The sequence below is a fragment of the Zophobas morio genome, unplaced genomic scaffold (assembly GCF_036711695.1).
Source record: "Zophobas morio isolate AGI-343-1 ecotype UQ-CSIRO unplaced genomic scaffold, CSIRO_AGI_Zmor_V1 ptg000004l, whole genome shotgun sequence".
In the NCBI taxonomy this organism is placed as follows: domain Eukaryota; kingdom Metazoa; phylum Arthropoda; class Insecta; order Coleoptera; family Tenebrionidae; genus Zophobas; species Zophobas morio.
The window spans coordinates 6,760,589-6,783,751 of record NW_026972109.1 but is presented as its reverse complement, the minus strand read 5'-3'; the positions used below and the strand labels follow the sequence as shown (position 1 = coordinate 6,783,751).

The 23,163-nt window shown below is 39.5% G+C and overlaps 1 protein-coding gene across 2 annotated transcripts; it reads left to right on the top strand.

Annotated features, from left to right (window-relative positions):
• The first annotated feature begins 268 nt into the window (after nt 1–268).
• On the top strand, nt 269–21,207 carry LOC135134547 (uncharacterized). Of its 2 annotated transcripts, XM_064063249.1 has the most exons (6): nt 269–511; nt 14,571–14,938; nt 17,415–17,459; nt 17,511–17,796; nt 20,244–20,552; nt 20,827–21,207. In XM_064063249.1, exons 2-6 carry the CDS (start codon nt 14,587–14,589, stop codon nt 21,035–21,037), a joined length of 1,203 nt encoding a protein of 400 aa, XP_063919319.1. In that variant the 5' UTR covers nt 269–511; nt 14,571–14,586; the 3' UTR covers nt 21,038–21,207. The 2 variants fall into 2 exon arrangements, with proteins under 2 accessions (XP_063919319.1, XP_063919312.1); XM_064063242.1 differs by having other exon boundaries at nt 17,415–17,796.
• Nucleotides 21,208–23,163: the final 1,956 nt, after the last annotated feature.

Here is a 23,163-nt window from a genome sequence, read left to right as displayed (position 1 = left end):
ACTTTAATATTGTTAACGAAAATTTTGTTATTGTGTAATACAGCGACAGCACGAAGCCGAAGATTTTTATTGGTGCAATCAACTCAAAAATTTTGAGTGATTTCCCCAGCAACAACCGCTCCCAAACCAGTCCGCTCATCCATTCACACTTTCCAACAATACAAGAAAGCACAATCTCCAAATCTCAAATATGTCCTTGAATCCCCGGAAAAAACCCATTTCTTGGCTTCCTCGATACCATAGCATCGGCGATTCCGTCCATCGCAACCTCATGGGCAACACCGTCGCGGACGAGTGACCTCATGACCTGAATTCTCCAAGTCAACAGTCCATGCCTGTACACCTCTAGGTGCATCCAACGCGACGTCTCCTTAGTGCTATACAAGAAACGTGCAAGACAGTTTGCGACATATTCATTTTCCTTAGAAAAATTCTGAAAAGAACACGTGCTCCAAGTGCCGCCATTCCCACACGTTCGTGCAGTGCAAAAATGGATACTTGCTAACGACAGGTGAGTGCAAAAAATGCTAAATCGGGATGATTAATTGCCGGGGTTTGAATATGGAATTGTGACAGGGCGAAATTGAAATGGAGGAAAAAGTTTACGAATTAAAAGTCGGTTTTAGGGAGCAGGGTCTATAAATAAATTCTAATTTTCGGAGCGATTCGGTGCGTTGATTGGCGGATGATAAGGTTGTTTCAATTATTATGCGATGAGATGTGGGCGACTTGATGAAATTTGTTTTGTGGGAAGTTATTTGGGGAGATGATGAATTGATGTAATCGGGAATAATAAGAGAAAAAAATTAATGGGGTCGTGCACCGGGTGCGGGAATTTTGTGACGTGAGCACCCAAAAACTGGTATCAGCACACCGGTGTAGCTTCGAATAAAGAAATTGCGAGCGATTCGATTACTTAAAATGCGGTAAAATGTGCTACAAAGGCTGACACGTCGCGAACAAAAAAACAGATGTTTATCAGGTTCATAACACACCCTTATTCTGTAAAATCTTGTTTTGCAGGCGATATTAAAATACAGTTAAGGATAGTGGAATGCGAAGGAAACTAGACTGAATAACGAGCTGGCAGAAGTCCAGGTCAAGTTCGATTGCATACAGGAAATTAATCTCCTCAAAGCTGCCACCTACAACTTGTTTATTATTATTGGTAAATGCAGTTCTAGTATTTTGTTTCCAAACTAACACAACGTGCTGCTACACGTGAAAAATTTTTTAGTTCAGTTCAGGTCAAATTAATAAAAAAATCTATTATTATTATGATTTTGCACATAGCAATGACACTGTTGAGAAGTAAAGTGTGGTTGCAAATTTTTACATTTATCGTAGAGAAAAAAATCTAGATTCTGGGTCACAGTGATTATTTGAAAATACGTTTTTTCTTGTTTAGATATAACTGCATTTGCAACTTTCATGGGTGATCAGGATATCACTTAAAATGAATCTAGCAATATTTTCAATATCATACAGCGTGTCCACTTAGGAAAACGTTGAATATAGTGTAGGTCGTAAGTTAAGAAAGTATTATAATAGGATCCACCCTGTGAATGGTTACTTTCATGTTTGCTCGACATTTCATGATCGTTACAGTATGAAAAAATAGGTTTCCTGTTTCCGTCTGTCTCTCGTCTGTCTGCCGACTGTCATTTGTGTCGATTTTTATGAGACAGATAATTGTCGACACTTCAGGATTGATTCTTATGTATAGATATTTTATGAATATCGTGTACATGCTACAACGCTTAACCAAAATTTGTGTGGACATTCTCGCCAACAATTTGATTACGTCACCTCAAAATTTTGTGTGGTAAAGACTAATTAAATTTTATAAAATAACATATTCCCGTACTTGCGGCTTATGAATCTGTTTTCATTGTTTACTCCAGGACAACCAGATTTTTGCCAGAAAATCAAACTTGTACAACATCTATAACAATATAAGAGGAACGTTCAGTAACCGCTCTTATCTCAGTTCGTTGGAGCATTATGCTGATAAGCCGAAGGGGTTAGAGGCTATTTTCATGTTTTTTCGACGTTTCAGGTGTCCTGTTTTCGTCTGTTTGTCTGTCTGTCTATCGTATGTGTCGATTTTTATTAGATATATAATTTCCGAAACTACTGGACCGATTCTCGTCAAATTTTATTGTGAAGGTGGTAAAACGCAAACCAAATTTAAATTTTACAAAATGACATATAAATCTACCTAGATTTTGTTTATTATTATTATTATATATTTTTATTGTTTAAGACATCTTTTTCGTTACTCACATAGTGTAAACCTTTATAAGCACAGATGTGGTCTAACGGTAGATGAAAGGTCCGCGGATCAATGCCATGCCGCAACTTTTTTTTACTGATGAAATCAAGAACGGTTCATTCTATTTTTTCGACAATTTTACAATATAGTTATCATAAGTATTACACTGTAGCTAGTAAAACTGTAATAAGTGTCCTTGCTAAAATGTTGATGACGTCATATCAAAACTCACTAGAAACATACGCATATGTTCTTAAATTTAATAATTTTTCAAGGCTGCGTTTATCCAACTGTACTTCATGGACAAGAGAATTTCTGTTTAAACAAACTTAGACCAATTTTTTACACTGTGATTGGTATTTTCCATTTTTTTCAAAAAAATTTATTTGTTTGATTGTGCTTCAGAAGTGAATTCTGTCTAATAAATAACACGCGAAATTTTTTTTAATATATTTGAGAGCGGATTTTATGAAATTTGCATATCCATTATTTTTCGCATATAAGTCTTGATATTCAATAAGTGAACGAGTCATGCTAATTAAAAATGAATACAGTTATAAAAAAAATGCATATTTGCATATATTTGCCTTCTGCTGCATATTTCATGTAACGGGTGCATATTTTGCATTTTTATCAATTTTTGTGCTAATTTGAAAAAAAAAATGATTGTCAATCCATCGGCATTTATCTAGAAAGACGAAATTTCATGAATCATGTTGCAAATATTGTCCTGAGCTTCAAATAACTAGGAAAGGTTTGGGTTTTATGGTAGTTTGGAGAAACCACTGGGTGTTACCTCTAGGTAAATTCGGACCTTAATTACTTTTGAAAATACCGTTCATTCCCAATATTTTTGTTCGTTACTTAAGTGTTAATACACTGACCGGCAAAAAAAACCGGCCACCCTGAAAAATTTTCCCAAAACCTCTTCAAAAATTATTAATTTAACTAGTGATTGTTATTTTATTAAAGAACCATTCAGTATCGACACATGTTGTACAAATTCGCAAAAAAAGAAGACATATAAACGCATAATTAAATTACATTTAACAAAATAACAAAAACAGACCATTAAGTACAATATTTTCTTAAATAAAACAATACATCATTTGTCAATAGTGAATGGTTTTTTAATAAAATAACGATTACTAGTTAAATTAATAATTTTTAATGTTTGGTTTTGCGAAATTTGTCAGGGTGGCCGTTTTTTTTGCCGGTTAGTGTAATATGTTTTATGGTAGTCGAAGGGACGTTATCCTGTTATTTTGCATAGTGAGTTTCCATTGAAAGCATTTAAAGCGATACAGGTGTGTCAATATGTCGAAGATAACCCAAATTAATTTATGGATTCAACCTTTTCCTGAACTTATTCTTCAAGAAGGCACTGTGTTTTGCGCCTGCTCTAAACCCAAGTATTTTTACATCTGTGGACGTAGTACCCAGTTATTTTATTTATAAATACATGGTTTAGAATCACCGGAAAAACTTTTTGTTAGAGTATTTCGAAAAATATTTAAAAATAAATTGTTACCAAAATAGTAATTAAATGATTACTACTATTTTTTAATTTGTTCTGTGTATATTTATTTTTTTGTATAAGAATATTATCTTTAAAAATGTGATTTATGTATATTTTGTAATAAAACGTACGCTCAGGAAACCTGTTTTTGTAATTTGTAAATAAATTTAGTTCGGTTATTACGCTTTTGTTAAATTTTTTGAGCATATGCATATCGTATGATCATATTTCCCAAAATTTTGCTGCATATTTTCCGCTCTCTAGAGATAACAATAAGAATTATGAATTTCGCTTAATATCTTGTATATTATAGGTATACTTTGCAAAATTATATTTTGGCACTAGAAGTACACAAAGCTTGAATTACCTTTCAGCAGCGTCAATAAATATGTTGCCACACAATTTGACTACTTAGGAAGAAAAATGTGATGTTTCAGACACTGTTAAAGAAAATCTGTGAGAAATACTTGAAATTTGTGCATGGAGACTGAAGCAAAATTGAGAATAGTGTGATACAATTTCCTTTTTCCAAAAAATTTGAAAAAAGTGACTTCTCTTAAAAAAGTTTTTACTAAGGACTAAAGCGATTACGCCTTTGTAAACTGGTTTAGCACAAAATGTCGAGTTGATAAGTAATGACGCGATAAAAATTTAACCATAAAATTGTTTTCATCTTAAAATGATCTTAAATATATAACCTGAACAACAAACTTTATATCAGTGATCAAAAAACATCATAACACTGATTGCATCACCTCAAATTTCACTGAAGATAAAAATAAATTTTATATTTCAAAAGAAACTGTCTTTTATTTCATTCTTATTTTTGGAAACATTGTTTTGATAATATAATAACTGTAGTAGCTAGTTTGTGTTGCAGAATTTTGGAATGAACATGGTTTAAAAATCCTTTTCAATAAAGCTCTAAATTATGTTGCTATCTAAACGGATTACCGTTGTATGTATTAAAAGGAGTAGTTTATCCTTAGGAAGTAAAATTATAATTGTTTGTATTTTTTTTTGAGATTCGTGTAGAACTTGTTTTCCCGAATTCATTAATGATCGTGTGAACGGTCAAACAATTGCTCTTGAAGTATGAATGCATGATTAAAACGCAAAACTATACCTGTTTTTGACAAGTTGTCGCATTGGAAAATGTTCCGCTCAATGATTCAGTAACGACACGTATGTCAATTCCGACTCGTGCAGTACACATATTAGGCTTGTAGATCATTATTATTCTGTATATTTGTACTAGTACATTATTGTTTTTACACAAATAAATGTGAGGTATTGTTCCAAAAAATATTTCTGTCATGGTATTATATATTCGAAAATTAAAACAAGGTCATAATAAAATAATTCCCACTTCAAATTAATGTTTTAAGTTTCTACAATGTATTAAAAATTAAAGCTGTAAAACGTGGTTGTATTTACACACTTTTAACACTGCTATACACTAGTTATATTGTCGTTAAACTTGATTTTTATCGTATATCAATATCTTCACTAATAACCGTGATATTGCCCGTTAATTGAAATACAACGATCGCACAAACAAAACAAAAGCTTTATTTGTAATTCTGTTTACACATAGAGTTGTTATCGTACCGGCGTTATACACAAAATATAAAATATTAAAACACAAAATGCAGCATAACCTTCGATAATAGATATTTATTTTATTAGGAGTTTAAGTGATACTTTATGTGTCGAGTATGGACGATTAAACGCCGAGCGATAGCGAGGCGAATTAAGTCCATACGAGTCACATGAAGTCACTTAAACTCGGAATGAAATACAATATTTTATTTTCAAACGATTAATCTTCTTTTGAAATGATTATTTCCTATCTTCTTGCTTCATTAAGGAATTGCCTTGATTTCACTTTCCATGGTTACTATGGTTGACAACCACTATGATTTTCACATATTTATACTCCGGCGGAGTATAAATGTTTTATTTATACGCCGGCGGAGTATAAGTAGTACTTATACGCCGCTCAAACACGGTGTCATAGAAATGACACTTAAACCCCGGTAAGAGCGTCATATAAGTGTCAGTTATATGACGTTTGAAAATAAACAACATTATCGGAACGAAAGTCTGGACCTAAATTTATAGGACGACAAGGAATATATTTAAAAGAAAGTGAAAAGTTAGTTGCTCCTTATGAATACTGAAAATTAGTATAATAGTCGTGCGATTAGCAAGTGCACAAGTATGCAATGCACTGTGCCACTTTGCAAAAGTAGAGTGACCATGACTCTGATGGAATAATTTTTCATAACTAATCCTGTTAGTCCTCGTACGGTAAATAAAAATAGGAAATATAAAACAACAAATTGTATACCTAACACCTGCGTCTATTTGTGATTTTTCGCACCACCTACTGCCCCATTTCGTAATCGTACTATAAATGTAATTAATTCAGTTCTCACTGCTTATACTATAATTAAACGTCAGAGACAAATTTAGCGAAAATGCTATCAACCACTTGGCGTATGTGTGCTGCGGTGTGGCTAATTTAGTTTAATATAACACAGACACGAAGTCTCTGAACATTATCAAATAGAAAGTTGTAATAATTATGGCATCGTAATCTCATTTCTGTTCCAAGTTACACAGATAATTGTGTTAAATTATTCAATAAGGCGCTATGTCTCTCGGAAATTGTGTCACTCTAAATTAGTCAAATTTTTAATTAAGTTAAAAGTGCATTCGCTGAAAGCTTTCTGCCACATTCATCCTCGGTAACACTCAGGTAAAAATAACCAAAACATTTTCACTCGAAAACAATGCAGATCCCTATATGTTTATGCATTCCTTGTCTTCGTCAAGCCGATCTTATCCCGAGTTCTACTTTTCCAACACGTTTGCATATCGTCTATAAAGTGTCAGCAGCAACCTACTAACCCAATGCAATTAAAGATAAATTCCACTTAACACGTGTCAATTTTAACAAAACAAGCCATAAACCAAATCGAAAAGTCCACTTAATTCCGTTGGCATCACTGAAGCGTGTCATATCATCCAAACAAAATTCGCAGTGTAATTGCGAAAAAACAGTTACGTCGTTATTAGAGTAGGTACATGACATTCAATTATCTATTTCGACGTCATTTCCTCGCTTAAGTGTCTGGCATTTCCATCGAATGTTAACATCGTTGTTTATATGCGCAGATTATGTGTGTATGCAATAATGAACTGATCATTGCACGAGCTGCATATTCAAGTTCACGAGCAAGCTCAATTATTTGTAGTTTAAATTAACCATCTATGATATTATAGCGGTATTTTTGAACGTAGAAGTCTCTCAAGTTTATTCACAGACAACGGTAGGGCGAAACACGACGTTATTATCATGTTTTAAACTTAGATCATCAGCGTCCCGGCAAGTTAGCAACAAGCTGCAAATCTTTCCGACAACTAGGACGCCAACTTTAAACAATGAAATTTTGGGGTAAATGGGCTCAAAACTTTCTTGAAGTTGATTATATTGAACGTCGTGAATCTCATATTGCAGCCAGCTTTTTGGCATAATTTTAACGAAAATGACTTGTAACCATGAAGCAGCAGGGGGTGGTTATACAAAAGCAATTTTATTTTGACGACAACGCGTTAAAGTTAATTAGTTTGGAGGTTATCGTTAAAATTAAGAAAATTGGCGTTTGATATACATTTCTCATAATTAGGTAGGTGTATATTTGGATGTTAAGAAAAACACAATAAATGTTTTGGTGGTAATTAATTTATTTAGTTGTGAAATTATAGAGCTTGTTTATGATGTTGTAGGGAGTTGCTAATTAAGGGAAGAATTGTGAAGAAATGAGGACAAAACTTTTAAAGTGGACCAGGATTCATAGCGGATCAATTTGATGTTATAACAGGTTTAGCATATTTTCTTTTCTAACATAATTCATGGTTTCCAATGGAAAACTTTTTGGAAGAAGTCCAGCATTAATTCCAGAAACAAGTTAATCTTATTGTTAATATTTACCTTAGGATCGGCAATAAAATGCCTCCGTAATTCCGAAACATAGCCGTAAAACTTAAATTTATCACGCAGTAGTGTAACTTGAGATTTTTTTTGAGTATTGTAGCGCGATCAGTACCCCTAGCGCCCTCTGTCACGCCCACGCACCACCACTACCCTGCCGCAGCACCCCGGTACTCGCTCGCTCCCTTACCAGAGGGCGGTGCGCCCTTTCACTCCCACGCGACGCATTTCTAGCCGCCTTTACATAGGACCCGAGCGGCCAGATTCGGCAAGTTTTTCCATCTGCGAACTTCACAGCTCATTTGCGTATCACCTTGCATCCGAGGGGTCTTGGAGGTCCAAATCGAGTAGTAAGTCGGCTTGAGTATCAGCGGCGTATCCGAGGGGTCCCGCAGGTCCGGCCGTGGAAAAACGCTCCGGGTGTTCGCGAGTGTACGAGTTATCAGGACTGTTCGTCCGCGGAGTGACCATTTTTAAGAACTCGTGTAACCAGTCTATGTCTATGCAGTGTATATACTATGTTTTGTTGAATAAAGTTTTTACGGAATAAACCACGTGTTATAAAAAGTGGCGCCCAACGTGGGGCATTTGAAGAAGACGACAGTCTGTTATAAAAAGTGGCGCCCAACGTGGGGCATTTGAAGAAGACTACGTGTTATAAAAAGTGGCGCCCAACTTAGTGGCACGAAGAAGGCGTCTGTTATAAAAAGTGACGCCCAACGAAGGGGCCCGAAACCGACCACAATTTCGCGAAAAACGAAGATTCCGACGCGAAGAAGTCCGCGAACCAACATCGGGATGACGATTCAAATGTCCGCAGAACAATTCAACGAACTGATAAACGGCATCAGGGATGTCGCGAGGCCCCGAGAAGCCGATCTGCACCCATCTTCAGGGACGAGACACTTCAGCCATTGCCCGGCCCGGTTCAACGGCTCCCGCAACGCCTCGAGTGTAGAGGAATTTATTACAACCGCGAGCCTGTACAAGAGGTTGGAGAAAATTAGTGACGAAGACGCCCTAGAAACTCTACCGATCCTGCTACGCGAGGAAGCGCTGACGTGGTGGAACGGAGTAAGGAATTCCGTCAACACATGGCCAGCCGCAGTCCAACTAATCAGGGACGCCTTCGCCCCGAGGGCCCCGAACCACCGCCTGTTCAAGGAGATATTCGACGAACCTCAGGGGGACGAGGTCTCCACCGACGCGTACATCACGCGCCAACGCGAACGGCTGTCGCGGATGTCCCGGCAGCTGGACGAACAGTGGCAGATGGATATCCTCTACGGACTGCTGCGACGTAGACTTAGAGACCGCATCGCCCGTACGGAAGTGGACACCTTCGCAGATCTCCTCCACAAGGCCCGCGCCGTCGAAGAGAGCGAGCGAGAAGGGAAAAACTCGCACGCGAAACCAAATGGTAAGGGCCCCAAAGCAGACGAAAACCGAAGTCGCGGCCCCAGACTCCGCTGTGACGTCTGCAGAGCTTTTGGCCACGACACAACCGCTTGCCGCCGGAGACCACGAGGACCTGCCCCAGCTCCCGGACCGGCAACCCGGACGCCCGCTGAGCCAGTGCGTTGTTACGGTTGCAACGCCCCGGGGGTGTTTAGAAGAAATTGCCCCACCTGTAACACGACCGACGCCAGCCAACCCGCACGCAACATGGCATTCTGTGCGCTGAGGTCCGGCACGATCCAACCACGGTCCCGCCCGGCAATCCACATAAAAATCGCCGGAGAAGAAGGCACCGGCTACCTCGATACGGCCGCGTGCAATAGCGTGGCCAGCGCTACATTGTACCGCCACCTGATAAAAACGGGACACAAAGCAAGGACGGAAAACGTGATCGCCACCCTTGCAGACGGCACGAGCAAGCACCTGCAGGTGCCGGCCGTCACGACCAAGGTAGGCGTACAAGGACGACACGTAGAAACCACCTTCATCGTGTTGTCCGACTCTTGCAACACCCGCACCCTGCTGGGCGCGGACTTCATAGAGGACGCGAGAATCATCCCCGACTTGGCGAGACGACGGTTCTATTTTGGCGGCGACATCACGCGGACCTACCCGTTCGTCGACGTCGACGGAGCCGAGGCGCCCGCCAGAAAAGGAGTTCCCACGACCATAAAAGAAGTTCGAATCACACAATCGGAACCCATGGAAGCGGGAGACATCGAAGAAGGCTACGGGCCCCCGCCACCAGCACCGCCGAAACGCGATACCTCCAAGGGACTGGTAACCCCCCACGGCATATGGACCACGTATCAGGCTCCGTACGCGACGGAACACATGTGGGAAGACGCGGAGACCGCGATGACGACGGGCGAAATGGACGAATACGAAATGGGCCTCTTCCCCGACGGGCCCCGGCGACTGTTCATAACATCTCTGCACCTGCAAGCCAACGAAGGCACCGGGTTCACCGAACCGACCCGCGCGAAGTTTGACGACTTGGTGGATGACTTCGCCGACGCTTTTGAGGCGCACGGCCCGCCTACCCCATACGCCGAGCATCGCATCGACACAGGCGACCACGCCCCGATCGCGGTGCCTCCTTATCAGCTGAACGCCACGAAAAGGCAATTGCTCAAGGAGGAAGTAAAGAAAGATGCCGCATGGCAATGGGACTCCACCCACCAAGAAGCGTTCGAAGAACTGAAGCAGCGATTGGCCGACGCCCCCATCCTGCGACAAGCCAACCCCGAAGAACCGTTTGTCTTGCGCACGGACGCAAGCGCTTACGCCCTAGGAGCGGCTCTACTCCAGGGGGAGGGCCCGGAGGAGCGCCCGATCGAGTACGCAAGCCGCCTGCTCACGAACCACGAGCAGAATTACACCACCACGGAGCGCGAAGCCCTCGCCATTGTCTGGGCCGTGCGAAGATTCCGTGGGTATCTAGAAGAATCCTCAACCGTGGTCATCACCGACCATCAGCCCCTCCGATGGCTGATGACATTAAAGACACCGACCGGACGTCTAGCGAGGTGGGCACTGCAGCTGCAGCCGTACCACCTGACCATCGAATATACGCCCGGTAAGGCCAACGTAGTAGCAGACATGTTGTCACGACCCCACCTACCCGAGGTGGCCATCGACTCCGTAGAAGTGGACCTCCCCACACGTAAAGCCAACGAACTACGAAGCGAGCAGCGCAAGGACGAAGAAATTAGGAAGATTATGGACGACCTGGTCCACGCCCAAGCCGAGATTTCCCAGCAGTGGACCTCTCGCGGCTACCTACTCAACCAAGGGGTTCTTTACCGATACTCTCAAGATGGAGAGAGTGAGGAGGCTCAGCTAGTAGTCCCCAAACACGAACGACCCCGAGTACTGGCCGAGTACCACGACTCACCCACCGCCGGCCACTATGGCGTCGAAAGAACATACTATCGGATCAAGCGAAGATACTATTGGACGGGTATGCGACGATATATTACCGACTACCTGAAGGGATGTATCGACTGCCAACGCTACAAAGCCCCAAATCTGAAGCCCGCTGGCCTACTACAAACCCCAGCAATGGGACACCGCATGGAAGTACTGGCCGTGGACCTATTTGGCCCACTGCCCCCAACCAAAGAACACCACCGATGGGTCCTCATCGTAGAGGACTATGCAACCAGATGGGTAGAACTCTTCACTTTGGCTGAAGCTAGCGCCGAAGCCTGCGCCACCACCTTGGTAACGGAGGTGTTCCTCCGATACGGTATTCCCCGTCGTATCGTGAGCGACAATGGGACCCAATTCATAAGCGCGGTAATGCAGAAAATTACTTTTTGCTTAGGTATCACCCAGAGCTTCACCCCTGTATACCACCCCGAGGCCAACCCCGTAGAGAGAAAAAACCGCGACCTGAAAACGCAGCTCGCCATACAGATTGGCAACCAGCCCCACGAAAATTGGGACGAGAAGATACCCTCCATTCGCTTCGCCATGAACAGCGCATGGTGTAGCGGCACCGGGTACAGCCCAGCGTACCTAATGTTTGGCCGAGACCTCCGCACCGTAGATGACGTCACGCACGACCTCCGCGCAATCACCCTCCGCGAGAACTTCGTACCAGAGGCCACACCGCTGTTACTCACCTTGGACGAAACCTTGAAACGAGCTCGGGAAATACACGAGTCCGAGCAAGACCGGCGAAAACGCGACCAGGACCGTCACCGAAAAACAAGCACCGCTTATGCCCCCGGAGATTTGGTGTTAGTCAAAACACACCGATTGAGTAAGGCCTCCCAGGGGTTCACGTCAAAATTCGCCCCCAAGCAAGACGGACCATACGTGGTCTTACGAAGGCACGGCCCCACGAGCTACGAGATCGCCGCCCATCAACAGCCCGATGTAGTGCTAGGGCTCTATCACGCCTCTGACCTTGTTCCGTACCAACCTCCCACGCAGGAAGCCACCCAGCCCGTGCCACCGGTACAACCCTTGCGACGACGAGGCCGCCCCAGAAAGATCCAGCAGGACCAATAGGCGGGGACGCACCCTATGGTCCTGAGGGGGAGACTGTAGCGCGATCAGTACCCCTAGCGCCCTCTGTCACGCCCACGCACCACCACTACCCTGCCGCAGCACCCCGGTACTCGCTCGCTCCCTTACCAGAGGGCGGTGCGCCCTTTCACTCCCACGCGACGCATTTCTAGCCGCCTTTACATAGGACCCGAGCGGCCAGATTCGGCAAGTTTTTCCATCTGCGAACTTCACAGCTCATTTGCGTATCACCTTGCATCCGAGGGGTCTTGGAGGTCCAAATCGAGTAGTAAGTCGGCTTGAGTATCAGCGGCGTATCCGAGGGGTCCCGCAGGTCCGGCCGTGGAAAAACGCTCCGGGTGTTCGCGAGTGTACGAGTTATCAGGACTGTTCGTCCGCGGAGTGACCATTTTTAAGAACTCGTGTAACCAGTCTATGTCTATGCAGTGTATATACTATGTTTTGTTGAATAAAGTTTTTACGGAATAAACCACGTGTTATAAAAAGTGGCGCCCAACGTGGGGCATTTGAAGAAGACGACAGTCTGTTATAGTATCTCTTTGTTACGAATTGGTTGCGGGGAAACTTAAATCCGAGCTCGTTCGAGAGTAGACCTAAAACCTTCGGTGGCATTTTCGTTTTTCGCTTCTTTGCTTTTAATAATTTTTTGTGTCCCACACATCCCATACATAACGTTTTTTCCGCTTTTCAAATAACAATTGTTTTATTCCCGGCGGGTATAATTTGTTCAGCGTCATATTTTATTTTATTGATTTATAATCAATATAAAAGTATTATCGCACAAACATCTTTTTTTAGAGCTTGATTATGCTTAATCAAAATGCAATATTGACAGCCCGGAAATTATACGAATTTGTTAATATAATTCATTGTTTACAGGGCTTTGTGTACAGTGAAGTGGATTTATTACTGTACAGTGTTTATAAATAACGACAGAAATAACCCATTACGTTGTGTGCCCTTTTAGAATAAAGTTGTTCCTTCAACAACCCTCCAGGCCCATTAACCTACGAAAGCTCTGTCAACAAACAAAAAATCCCCGTGTAGATGTTAACTTTCGCGTCTTTATAATTAACTTTTTAGCTCGACATAAACAAATTTCGAGGTGAAACAGTTTTCTTAATGAAATTACTAATTAAGCGCTCAAGAGAATGAAGAAACTTCGCTTATCGTTAATTTAGAACGTTATAAACACGTTGATTTAAACGTGTCGCTTACATAAACGACAATAGGTACAAAATCGATCGGAAAAATATGTTTTAGTCGATGCAAATCGGCAGCTGCTAATTATACGCGTTTGTAATAATAATAAAGGATTATTTTTTCATTGTCTGGTTTTTTACGGACTGAGAGCTTTGGAACAGATTTTCATGGCCGGGTGGGTTATTTTCTGGAAAAAAATGTCGAGAGTTGTGTATGCTGTGACCTTGACATTTTATGGACAATTAGGATGTAATGTACGGTGGATAAATTGTATCGAGGGATGTGAGAAATGACGCCCTGGTTTCCGTGTTTCTTTTGTTGTAGAAAGCAACGAGTCTACTTTCGTTGTGTTTATTGTTCAAAGTTGTGAAGGTCCATTCACTTCTGTTGGTTATTCTTAGACTCCTCTAAACGACCTTACTCTTATTTCTTAACAACAGCAATAATAAGATTAATAATACGACAAAAATATTTTATATATTTTTTAATAAATTGTCCAAAATTAATTGTTAAACAAGAAACAAGAAAATTTTAAGTTCTTAATTACCTCGTACTACAAAGTTAAAAAAAATGCCTTTTAAATTTAAAAAATGATATACTCCTGTACTTGTGGTTTATGAATCCGCCTTGATCTTAGGTATCCAGATTGTCGCAAAAAAATTCAATTTGTACAATAACATTTCATAACAGTATATGAGGAACGCAGAGCAATGCCCCATTAATTTAGTTGGTGAAGCGTCATGGTAATAGCGCGAAGGTCGCGAGTTCGATCCCCCCTTGGGCCACTTTTTGTTCTTATATGTGACTGGTATCATCTATATTTTTTACTTATTTATAGGAGTCAACATAAAATAAATAAAATTTCGCAAAATCAAATTTTAGACTTTTTCAAAGTCGTTCGATTTATTTGAAATAAATGTGCCCGGCGCCTCCACCATATTTTGCATAAAAAAAACCTTTTTTCTTAAACTGTATCATCAACCCAAACAATTCTGGCTCACAGTATTTTCTTGGATAAAATAAACGCTATCCACTCGTCATTTATGACTGTTCTAACACCACTCGCCTGTTTGCAGATGGCCCACCCTCAAAATGGATCCAACATGGAGACACAGAACAGGTGACATGTTGATAAAAGTGCTTTACATGTTGTGTTTGGTGTCGACTTCGTTCGCCTCGAAATTGGACTGTGAAAGTGATTTAGATAAAGAGCTGAAGCGGTTTGTTGATGGTGTGTTGAGTGTGGACGAGTACTCGATAATACCGGGTGTCGTTATCGAACGAGCCGCTAATGTGACAAGCAAACACGTCGACGATGATGGAATGTGCGTCTCGTCAAGAAGTTTTACGACCATTGAAAATTACGTGAAGAGGAAACTCCAAGAATACACCGACAGCCATGTCTTGTCCGTCAACATTCCCGCCACCGCGAGATTCTTCCAAGGTAGGAATTGTGGGGAATTCGGAGATTTTTAGATCCTTCAATTTTCAAAAATTAAATGAAAACAGTAAATTTGAAAATTGAAATGTTTGTTACGCAGAATTAACTGAGTGTATCTAATAATAATAATAATATAACTCTGTAACTTCTTTATAATAATACAGGAAGCAGAAATTTATTATCCTTGTACTATATCAACAAATCATCATATCTATTCGGAGCTGTTTATTGTTTTAAATAATGAATATTTATTTAGTTTAGGAAATAAATTGGAAATGGTGGTAATTTTATGCCTAAAGGATTTTATTAGCGTGGGTTTAATTTTATGGATTGGCACGTATATGACAAACACGTGTCCTCTATGCATATTTTAACACGCCGCAAATAAGGATTCCGATGGATTTTCTTAATTTCTGAGGATGTTCTATATTTTATGTATTCCGGTCGCGTGCACGTGTGAAGAGAAATTTTCTTGATTATTTATGTAAAAGGAAGGATTTACGGAAGAATTCGCTTTGTCTAAGGGTACGCTTTTAACCTTTGAGAGGAATGACGGCGTGAATATTTATAAGGGTACTTACGTACTATTATTGGAATGTTTCAGAATAAGATGAGAAAACTTGAGCGAGTTTGGGAGAAACCACTTTGTATACAGAAAGATTTGAATTTATTTAATGCTTTACATTTTTTTAAATAATTGAATTCTACAAAATTTTAGCAATTTCGGACCTTATTCCCCAAGCAGTATTATCATCGTTAATATATTACATTACATATTTTTTATTGAACAAATAAAATGACATTTTCAAAAGGATTATCCGATTATGCTGTGCTCATATGGTAAACAACTTTGTCGTTAAAATTAGCGTTTACCGCATACCTATAATTGTAGTGTACTTAAAAATACAAATTGAAAACGTTTTACATACTCCTCATGAAAAAAGAAATATTTAAAATAAAAAGAAATTTATATAATTGTGACGTATGTCTTGAGCGCTTGATAAAAAATTAAAAAGCAGCTTTTATTTCTCCCACGTCCTCCAAGAATCCAGTTCTCAACGCGCAATGACATTTCGATCAGGATTCAGGCGAAATTAAATTTCACAGTTGAAAGCTTGGGAAAACTAAAAAAAAAATTAACAAACATTTCTGTTTTCTGAACAAACGCGAAAAAAGCTTTTAAGTTCGTTTGGCTTTTGTAAACTCTCATGTAACTAAAAGCAGTTCTGGCTCAACCCGCTTTTCCAGCGAACAATGTTACATAATCGATTTAAAACTACGTCCACTAAATTTCCAGCACCCGTAATTTCGATAAAGCTTTCGGATTAATGCCTATTGATAGTGAGCCGACTAATTGCTCATCGTTATCAATATGCAGGCGTATTTATGAAAACAAAAACAAAAAAATACGCAAATCTCCGGTATTATTTACTCATAAATTACATCGGGGATGCTCACGAACATGCTAATTAAAAAGCGAAAAAATGTTGAAAGCGAAAAAGCAAACAATAAAACGCTGCGTTGGTAATAACATCGAGAATAATTTATTTACTTTTGTCATAAAAACAACAATGAGATTCCAGCCTTAACGAAAATTACAAATTTTTGATAAACAAGCTGATTTGTGATCGTCGACGCTGATAGCGACATGAAACACTATTTCCCGGACAAAAGTTCCCTCGGGCGCTAAATGAAACGCTATTATTCCACAACATTGTGCCTATACATCAATACTTAAACAAACATGCCCTCCAACCACTTCCCAATGAGATTGACGAGGCTTGTGCCGGGAAAGTAGTCATCCAATTGCTTTGAGCACGCAAGAAAACACTGAATTTATAAGCAAAATATGTATTATGAATGGACCACGTGAAGCAACTTTGGTTGCCCACAGATTCAGTGAGATAGTCACCAATAAAAAGACGTTTGTGTATTTCAAAGTAATTTTAGTTAATCGGTTGAGATGGAAGATCCTATACATTAATCCCGTATTGTGTGGAGAATAATGGTGTCCTATATTGACCAGTCAAATGTATAATTACGTTTCAATTCCTATTCTACCACTTGTTCAACGGCTGTGTAATCACTTGGAAACATCAGCATAGATTTTGCATATATCACATATGATGGCAATTGAATAAAGCATTTATGAGCTATTCATGGAGAAATCGAAGAGCAGAATTCAGATTTTGACCCATTCCATGCTTTTGCCCTGCTCTGTATATCATAAATTTTGATATAACGTCATCAATTTTTTAAGGAAATAAATAAATCAAATTCTGCAATCACTTGTGTAAATAATTTCGAAAAATAAAAATATATAATTCAAACACCAACATTAGTGTATAATCGTCGACAACCTGTCCCGCTACTAAACCGCTAAAAGCGACCCTAATCTACAACTGCGGCTAACTTTGCTTTAATTGAAGACAACATTTACTCTGTGCTCCACACTCAACAAATGCACGTTTGGTTTCAGACGCCACCGCCGCCACCACCACCGGAAGAAACTCCTTCCTTACAGGTTTCGGCATGGGTTTCCTAGCATTCGCCCTTAAAAAACTACTGCTTCCAGTTTTCATCGGTGCACAATTGGTTAAATCGATGTTAATCGCCATGTTCCTACCCTCGCTTTTGGGAGGAGTAGGCAAACTCCTCGGGAAAGGATTGTCTACATTCTCGGGGATTTCAGGAGCTTCGGCAGGTATCAATAACCAGCAACAGCCGATCGAAGATTTTGAGTTTAAGGACACTGATCCGTACGCCAATGACGGGGGACAGGATTTCAGCGTCGAAGGGGCCGAAGGCGGGTTAACTTTGAATGTGGTTTCGAGCACTGCGTCGCCGAATGCTAATAGCAGGTGAGGAGGAGTTTATTGGTGAAAATCGATTAAGTCAGCAGCGACTTACGCAAAAACTTTGTACGAACAGAGCTATCAGTCGATTTTTAATTATCTGTAAAAATAACTGGAAATATATTTTCTATGGAAAATGTTCTTGAATACAGTGTGAATATTTTAGGTCACATTTAGGTTAATAGTTTCAGGCGATTTGGCGTAAGAAATTTACAAAACGATATTCACAATAAGGCAAAGAATTTCGACGTCACATATAAATTACCGTGGTAATTACAACACAAGACAGTCAGATGTTCTTTAAAGTGAGTAAGCAAATATTATATGAATTTTTGTTTGAAATTCCAGGACATGAAAGTTTACCAGAACACGTATCTAATCTCTGTCAGCTGAGTCAATACCTCGAAAACTTTATAATGAACCTGAGAAACTAATTTTTTATTTGGAACTCTATCTAAATTTCATTTTATTTTTTTAAATTCAGCGTGCATCAGATGAGTTATTTGCATTCACTGAAATGCATTCTGAAGCTGAATCTTTACAAATTTAATTACTATTTGCTTTTATTTTTTTTTTCGCGTCATATTTTTATAATTTAATTAAAATACTTAGTTTAAAACATCTATACATTGTTGATTTAATTTTTCAGTAGTAGATTCGTTCTTTTAATTAACTATTTGTAGCAGTTTAAAATTAGATTAAATTAAGCCGAGTATGTACAGTTGCCCCCAAGTGTTTAAAACTCGCTTTACTTTTCTCTAATTTAACTAAAAATAATATAATTGCATCAACCCAAAACAAACCAATTCCGACAAATGGGATAGTAGTTAGCCGGTTTCATACAAAAACTGTCAGTGACGGCTCGTTACATCTAATTACAAAATGTAGCCGAAACCCTAAATTTGATTTCCATGTTACTCGCAATTTTACATTTTAATCCACTTAGTTTATGTGATGCCATCAATTCTCTTTAATTGCGCCCAAATTTAATAACTACCAATTGTCCCATTTCGCCGAAACTATGTCACCCCCACGGGCCAGTGAACAATTTGCATATATCATTTCCACTACATGACATTTAAAAAAATACGTCGGATGGAATCCACTTCAGGAACTCCAGTGATCTATTTACATAGCAAATTATCCGCACTATTACCCTAGGACGTCGTGGCGAATTAGTTTCAGGACTCGCAGGATCCAAGGCGATTGTTTTGTTTCGCTTAATTGGTCCATGTCCCGCTGCTATTTACAGTGTGTCATTCCGCCATCGATAAAATGTAGAGGATGAAAGATGCACTTAGCGAATGAAATTTTTATTTAGCCAATATAAAGGCAGTTACATTAATGGGGGCTACTTCGGTAGATTAAGTAACAAGGGCCGCAACGACGAAAAGGGTTAAGTTTAAAATGCACTTTGTTGTCCCGTAAATTTACAGTGTTTAACGAGTCTAGGACATCGGAAGGGAAATCGCTGGAGGCTGTATCGAAAATTCGCTTTAGTGGTATTTGCGTCATATTTGAACGTGATATCGGCGGTGAATAAGAACATGCCGGTTCCATTAGCTCGTTGTTCCTTTGTCTGGAGTAGTTAGCTTCTTGTTAGCATATGTTGGAGGTTATGTAAGTTCGCGGAAATTTGTCAGAGTATGAATAACGAGACCTTGTTAGTTAAAATAATTGCTCATCAGTAGCTTGCATTATGTGATATCGAATTTTATCGGTTCATTATAAATTTTAATTTGTTTCTGATCAACCGGCAACCACCATAAAATCGCACCGATATTGCTACAACTCGAACAAACAAGAAAATACTGTATAGTAAAGTTTGATAACAAGCCTAGATTCAGCGCCATCGTATATATTCCATAAAAATTTAAAACTAGCCCGTCGTATTCCCGTTCCTTAAATTAACACCCATGTAGCAAAACCCCAAATAAACATCCCGCTATTAAAATTCATCAACTCGTGAAATTTTAACAAGCCACGAAATCAAATCCAGTAACCAAGTTTCCAGATCTCCGAAATTTCCCTCTGCTAAATCCACAGTTAGTAAAACATAATATAGTAAACATACTAATCCAGCTCATCAATAAGACAAGTTTTGCTCCAATAAGTTAAATATACGTTACGGCACTCCCATTCTGAAGTAATTGATGCATAAATAAAACGAAACAGTTTTTTCCAAACGAATAACCCCCGGATGGCAATTAAACACATCAATGCATAAAAAACGACCCCATTCGTTCCCCCTATCAATTATTTTTTTACGTTCCGATCCGACATCCATCAAACATTTAACTTTTAGCACCGAAAAATGATTAAACTGTAAACTGAGGAGTTTATTGGAAACCACTTTCTGTGCCTATTAGGGGATATTGCTCCATTAAGATTAAGGCACCTTTTTATCGTGTTTTTATTTTATGGTGTGAAAATATAGCGGAGTTTCGTTACAGGTTTGGCTTCGGGCACAACAGGGTGGCGTATCTCCCCCAGAACGACAACTACTACATGAGAAAACCGACCAAGAAGACTGATTATAAAGTTTTTCATAAAATACCATCTTCATCACTTCTTTTGACTAGCTACGACCCCTTCTATAGTCCATTACTGTCGCGATTGGATGCCGTCTTCCAACAGTTGGGACTGGGCAACGGCAAGTCCTCAGAGACTGAAAAGTGCAGAGAAAGACTCGTGTGCCTTATGTACGCAAATCCGGCCAAATATGCACCCTACAGTAACCTCGTGTCGGCACAACTAAGCAGGTAACACTTAAAATTTCAAGTTGTCGGTTCGGTAGTTTAACAAATCGCTTACACAAACTGAGAATCCGACATTCGTTTTATCACGTGAAAAAACTACGACTGAGACTTGACTGGGCTTACGAAGCATTTAATTTTTTATATATTTGTTGTCCGTGCGAGCCATTATTCCTTTTCGCAATAAATCCTAACCGCCGAATCCCACTCTGTCCTTAATTTTCGGAGTCTCCGGAGACTCGCTTTCCTAACACAAAATAATTGCTTTTGTGTTTTTCAGGGAACTTAACGAGTTGAGGAAGCCAGCGTCAGACAACCCTGACATTTTAAGGTTTTTCCGATACATGAAGGCGGCGAAGGATGGACAGGATGGGGCGGAATGTCAGGCCCACGGTGGATGTCCCTCGTTAAATACCATTCAAGCTAGTCCAGCTATCCTAACCACCTATAACGAGATTAATAAGTTGGTGCAAGCGAGAAAACTAAATTGAGTGATTTGGATGTTAGTCATCTTATTTTTAAGTTATTTATTTATTTTATTTATTTTTCTTTATTTATTGTAATTTATGCTAGCGCTCAGGTAGATGCTGTCGTCTTAATCTCTTTTTGTTTATTTATTGCTGCTCAAGTGCCTGTTGTAAAATACTTTCCCGAATAAAATTTTATACTAGAACTAACAAGGATTCTTTCAAGGAGGTGTCGTTATTCAAGTACTCAGTTCCTTTTTCTTTGTTCTTATCCTTTACATTCACTTCTTTACTTTTTTTATTATTTTATGCTCTCGTAGATTTTTTTCCGCGTTTTAATACTTGTTTCCTATATGATTTTCTTCCTATTTATTATTTTACAACATTTTTTTTGTATTATCTGTTCTACCATCCTTGCTCCTCCGTGTTAGACGTTAAGTTCTTCTATAGTTATTACTTCAGAGGTAAATTTGAATGATCACCCTGTATATATAGGTTTTACATTTCATCTTATTAGTGTTGGAATGCTACGTTTCTTTCTATTTTTTATTTGGTAATAAACTTACTTTTACTTTACGTCTTTCATAAATCATTGTAACGTTTAATCATGTTCTTGTTTTTCAATTGTAACTTTCTAACTTTCCTGCAGAAGTGGTTTTCTTGAAAAAAACTTCCATTTGTAAAGTTTTTCCATTATTTTTCATTTTCCACTATTTAATTTACTTACACGCTCATCGTTTTTAATTAGTTTCAGCTCCCTTTAGTAAATTTTTAAGTGCTCAGTTTTAAATTCGAATTTACTAGAAAATTTGATTTTTTAAACAAACAGCTTGTTTACAATTTTCTACTACCTAATTTTTATACAGTTTGTTGATGTATGTTTCAAGTAAGCTTTCCATCAACACAACACACTATAAAAACTGCTACCGAAGTTATCCGATTCTGGAAAGCTCTCTAAAGAGATTATTACGCCGCGCCCCATTCAGACCCTCATTATATGAAAATCCGTTCGCTCCCTTTCCGATAAGAAATACCTCTAACCCTCCTTTATCATAATTCACCACGCCGCCGTTATGTGCGAATTGTCTCATTTCAGACATAACCACCCGGCTAATACCAGCTTTAAGCGATTAAAACCTCGAGAAATTCGTGTAAACCCTACTTCAATCCCCCAAATCGTGTAAAATCAGCCCAATCTAACACCCTTAAAATTAGACCCGAACCTTTCCTCACACATGCTATTGAAATCGGTGGCCTACTTAAGCCGCAATATTTATTTATCTCGATCTTTATATCCAGCGTATTTACTCCGACAGTTCCAATATTTATGGAGTAATTGAGAAAGGAAGAAGTCGCGGTGACATAAATAACATCGGAGATTGACTAGACATGCCCCTTCCACCACATAATTTAAAATGGAATGAATAAATCAATAAGCCGACGGCGATCTTACAAATAAGACTGTATCTTTCCGAGGAAACTGCACAAACAGCGCAATTTCTTCGCAATCAATCAAAAACAGCGCTTAGGAGGCTCAAAGTGCATGGTCCAATCCAAACGGGTTTAATTAAGCGCGAAGTGCAACCAACCAATCAGTGAGTGCGTTCCGTCTGTGGTCCGCACGCTTATTATAAACGCGCCACGTAGTACTGATTTTTTTATTATTTCGTCTGAATTAAAACGATGAAAGCGTCCAAATGGCCGCTCTTTTGAAATTTAAATGGAGGAGACGTCTCTCGACGATAATAAAATCGCAGCAGTATTTTGTTAGCAAACAAGAGCGAAATTCCCCGATAGGGGAGGATGGAAATTCGTCAAGAGCCCTAAGATGGCCAACAAAAACGCACAATTTGCTGCCTTTAGATTTAAGTAGGTCAGCGGTTTGTAGTGGAAAGTCGGTTTTTGAGATACGTTTTTTAATTATGCGTTATTGCGGAATGAACTGAGGATCAATACGGTTTAGCCTCGTTGATTATGGTCATGATGGATGAAGCGGTGAAATAAACTGTTATTGACAATGAGAATGAAATTCGAAGTGAGTGGCGTGAAAAATTGTTGATTATTTTGTTGTTTTTACGTTTGGTGTGGATGATTGGTGACAGTTGTGCCGGTAGTAAATAACAATTTGGTCTGGGTTGAAATGCGAAAGG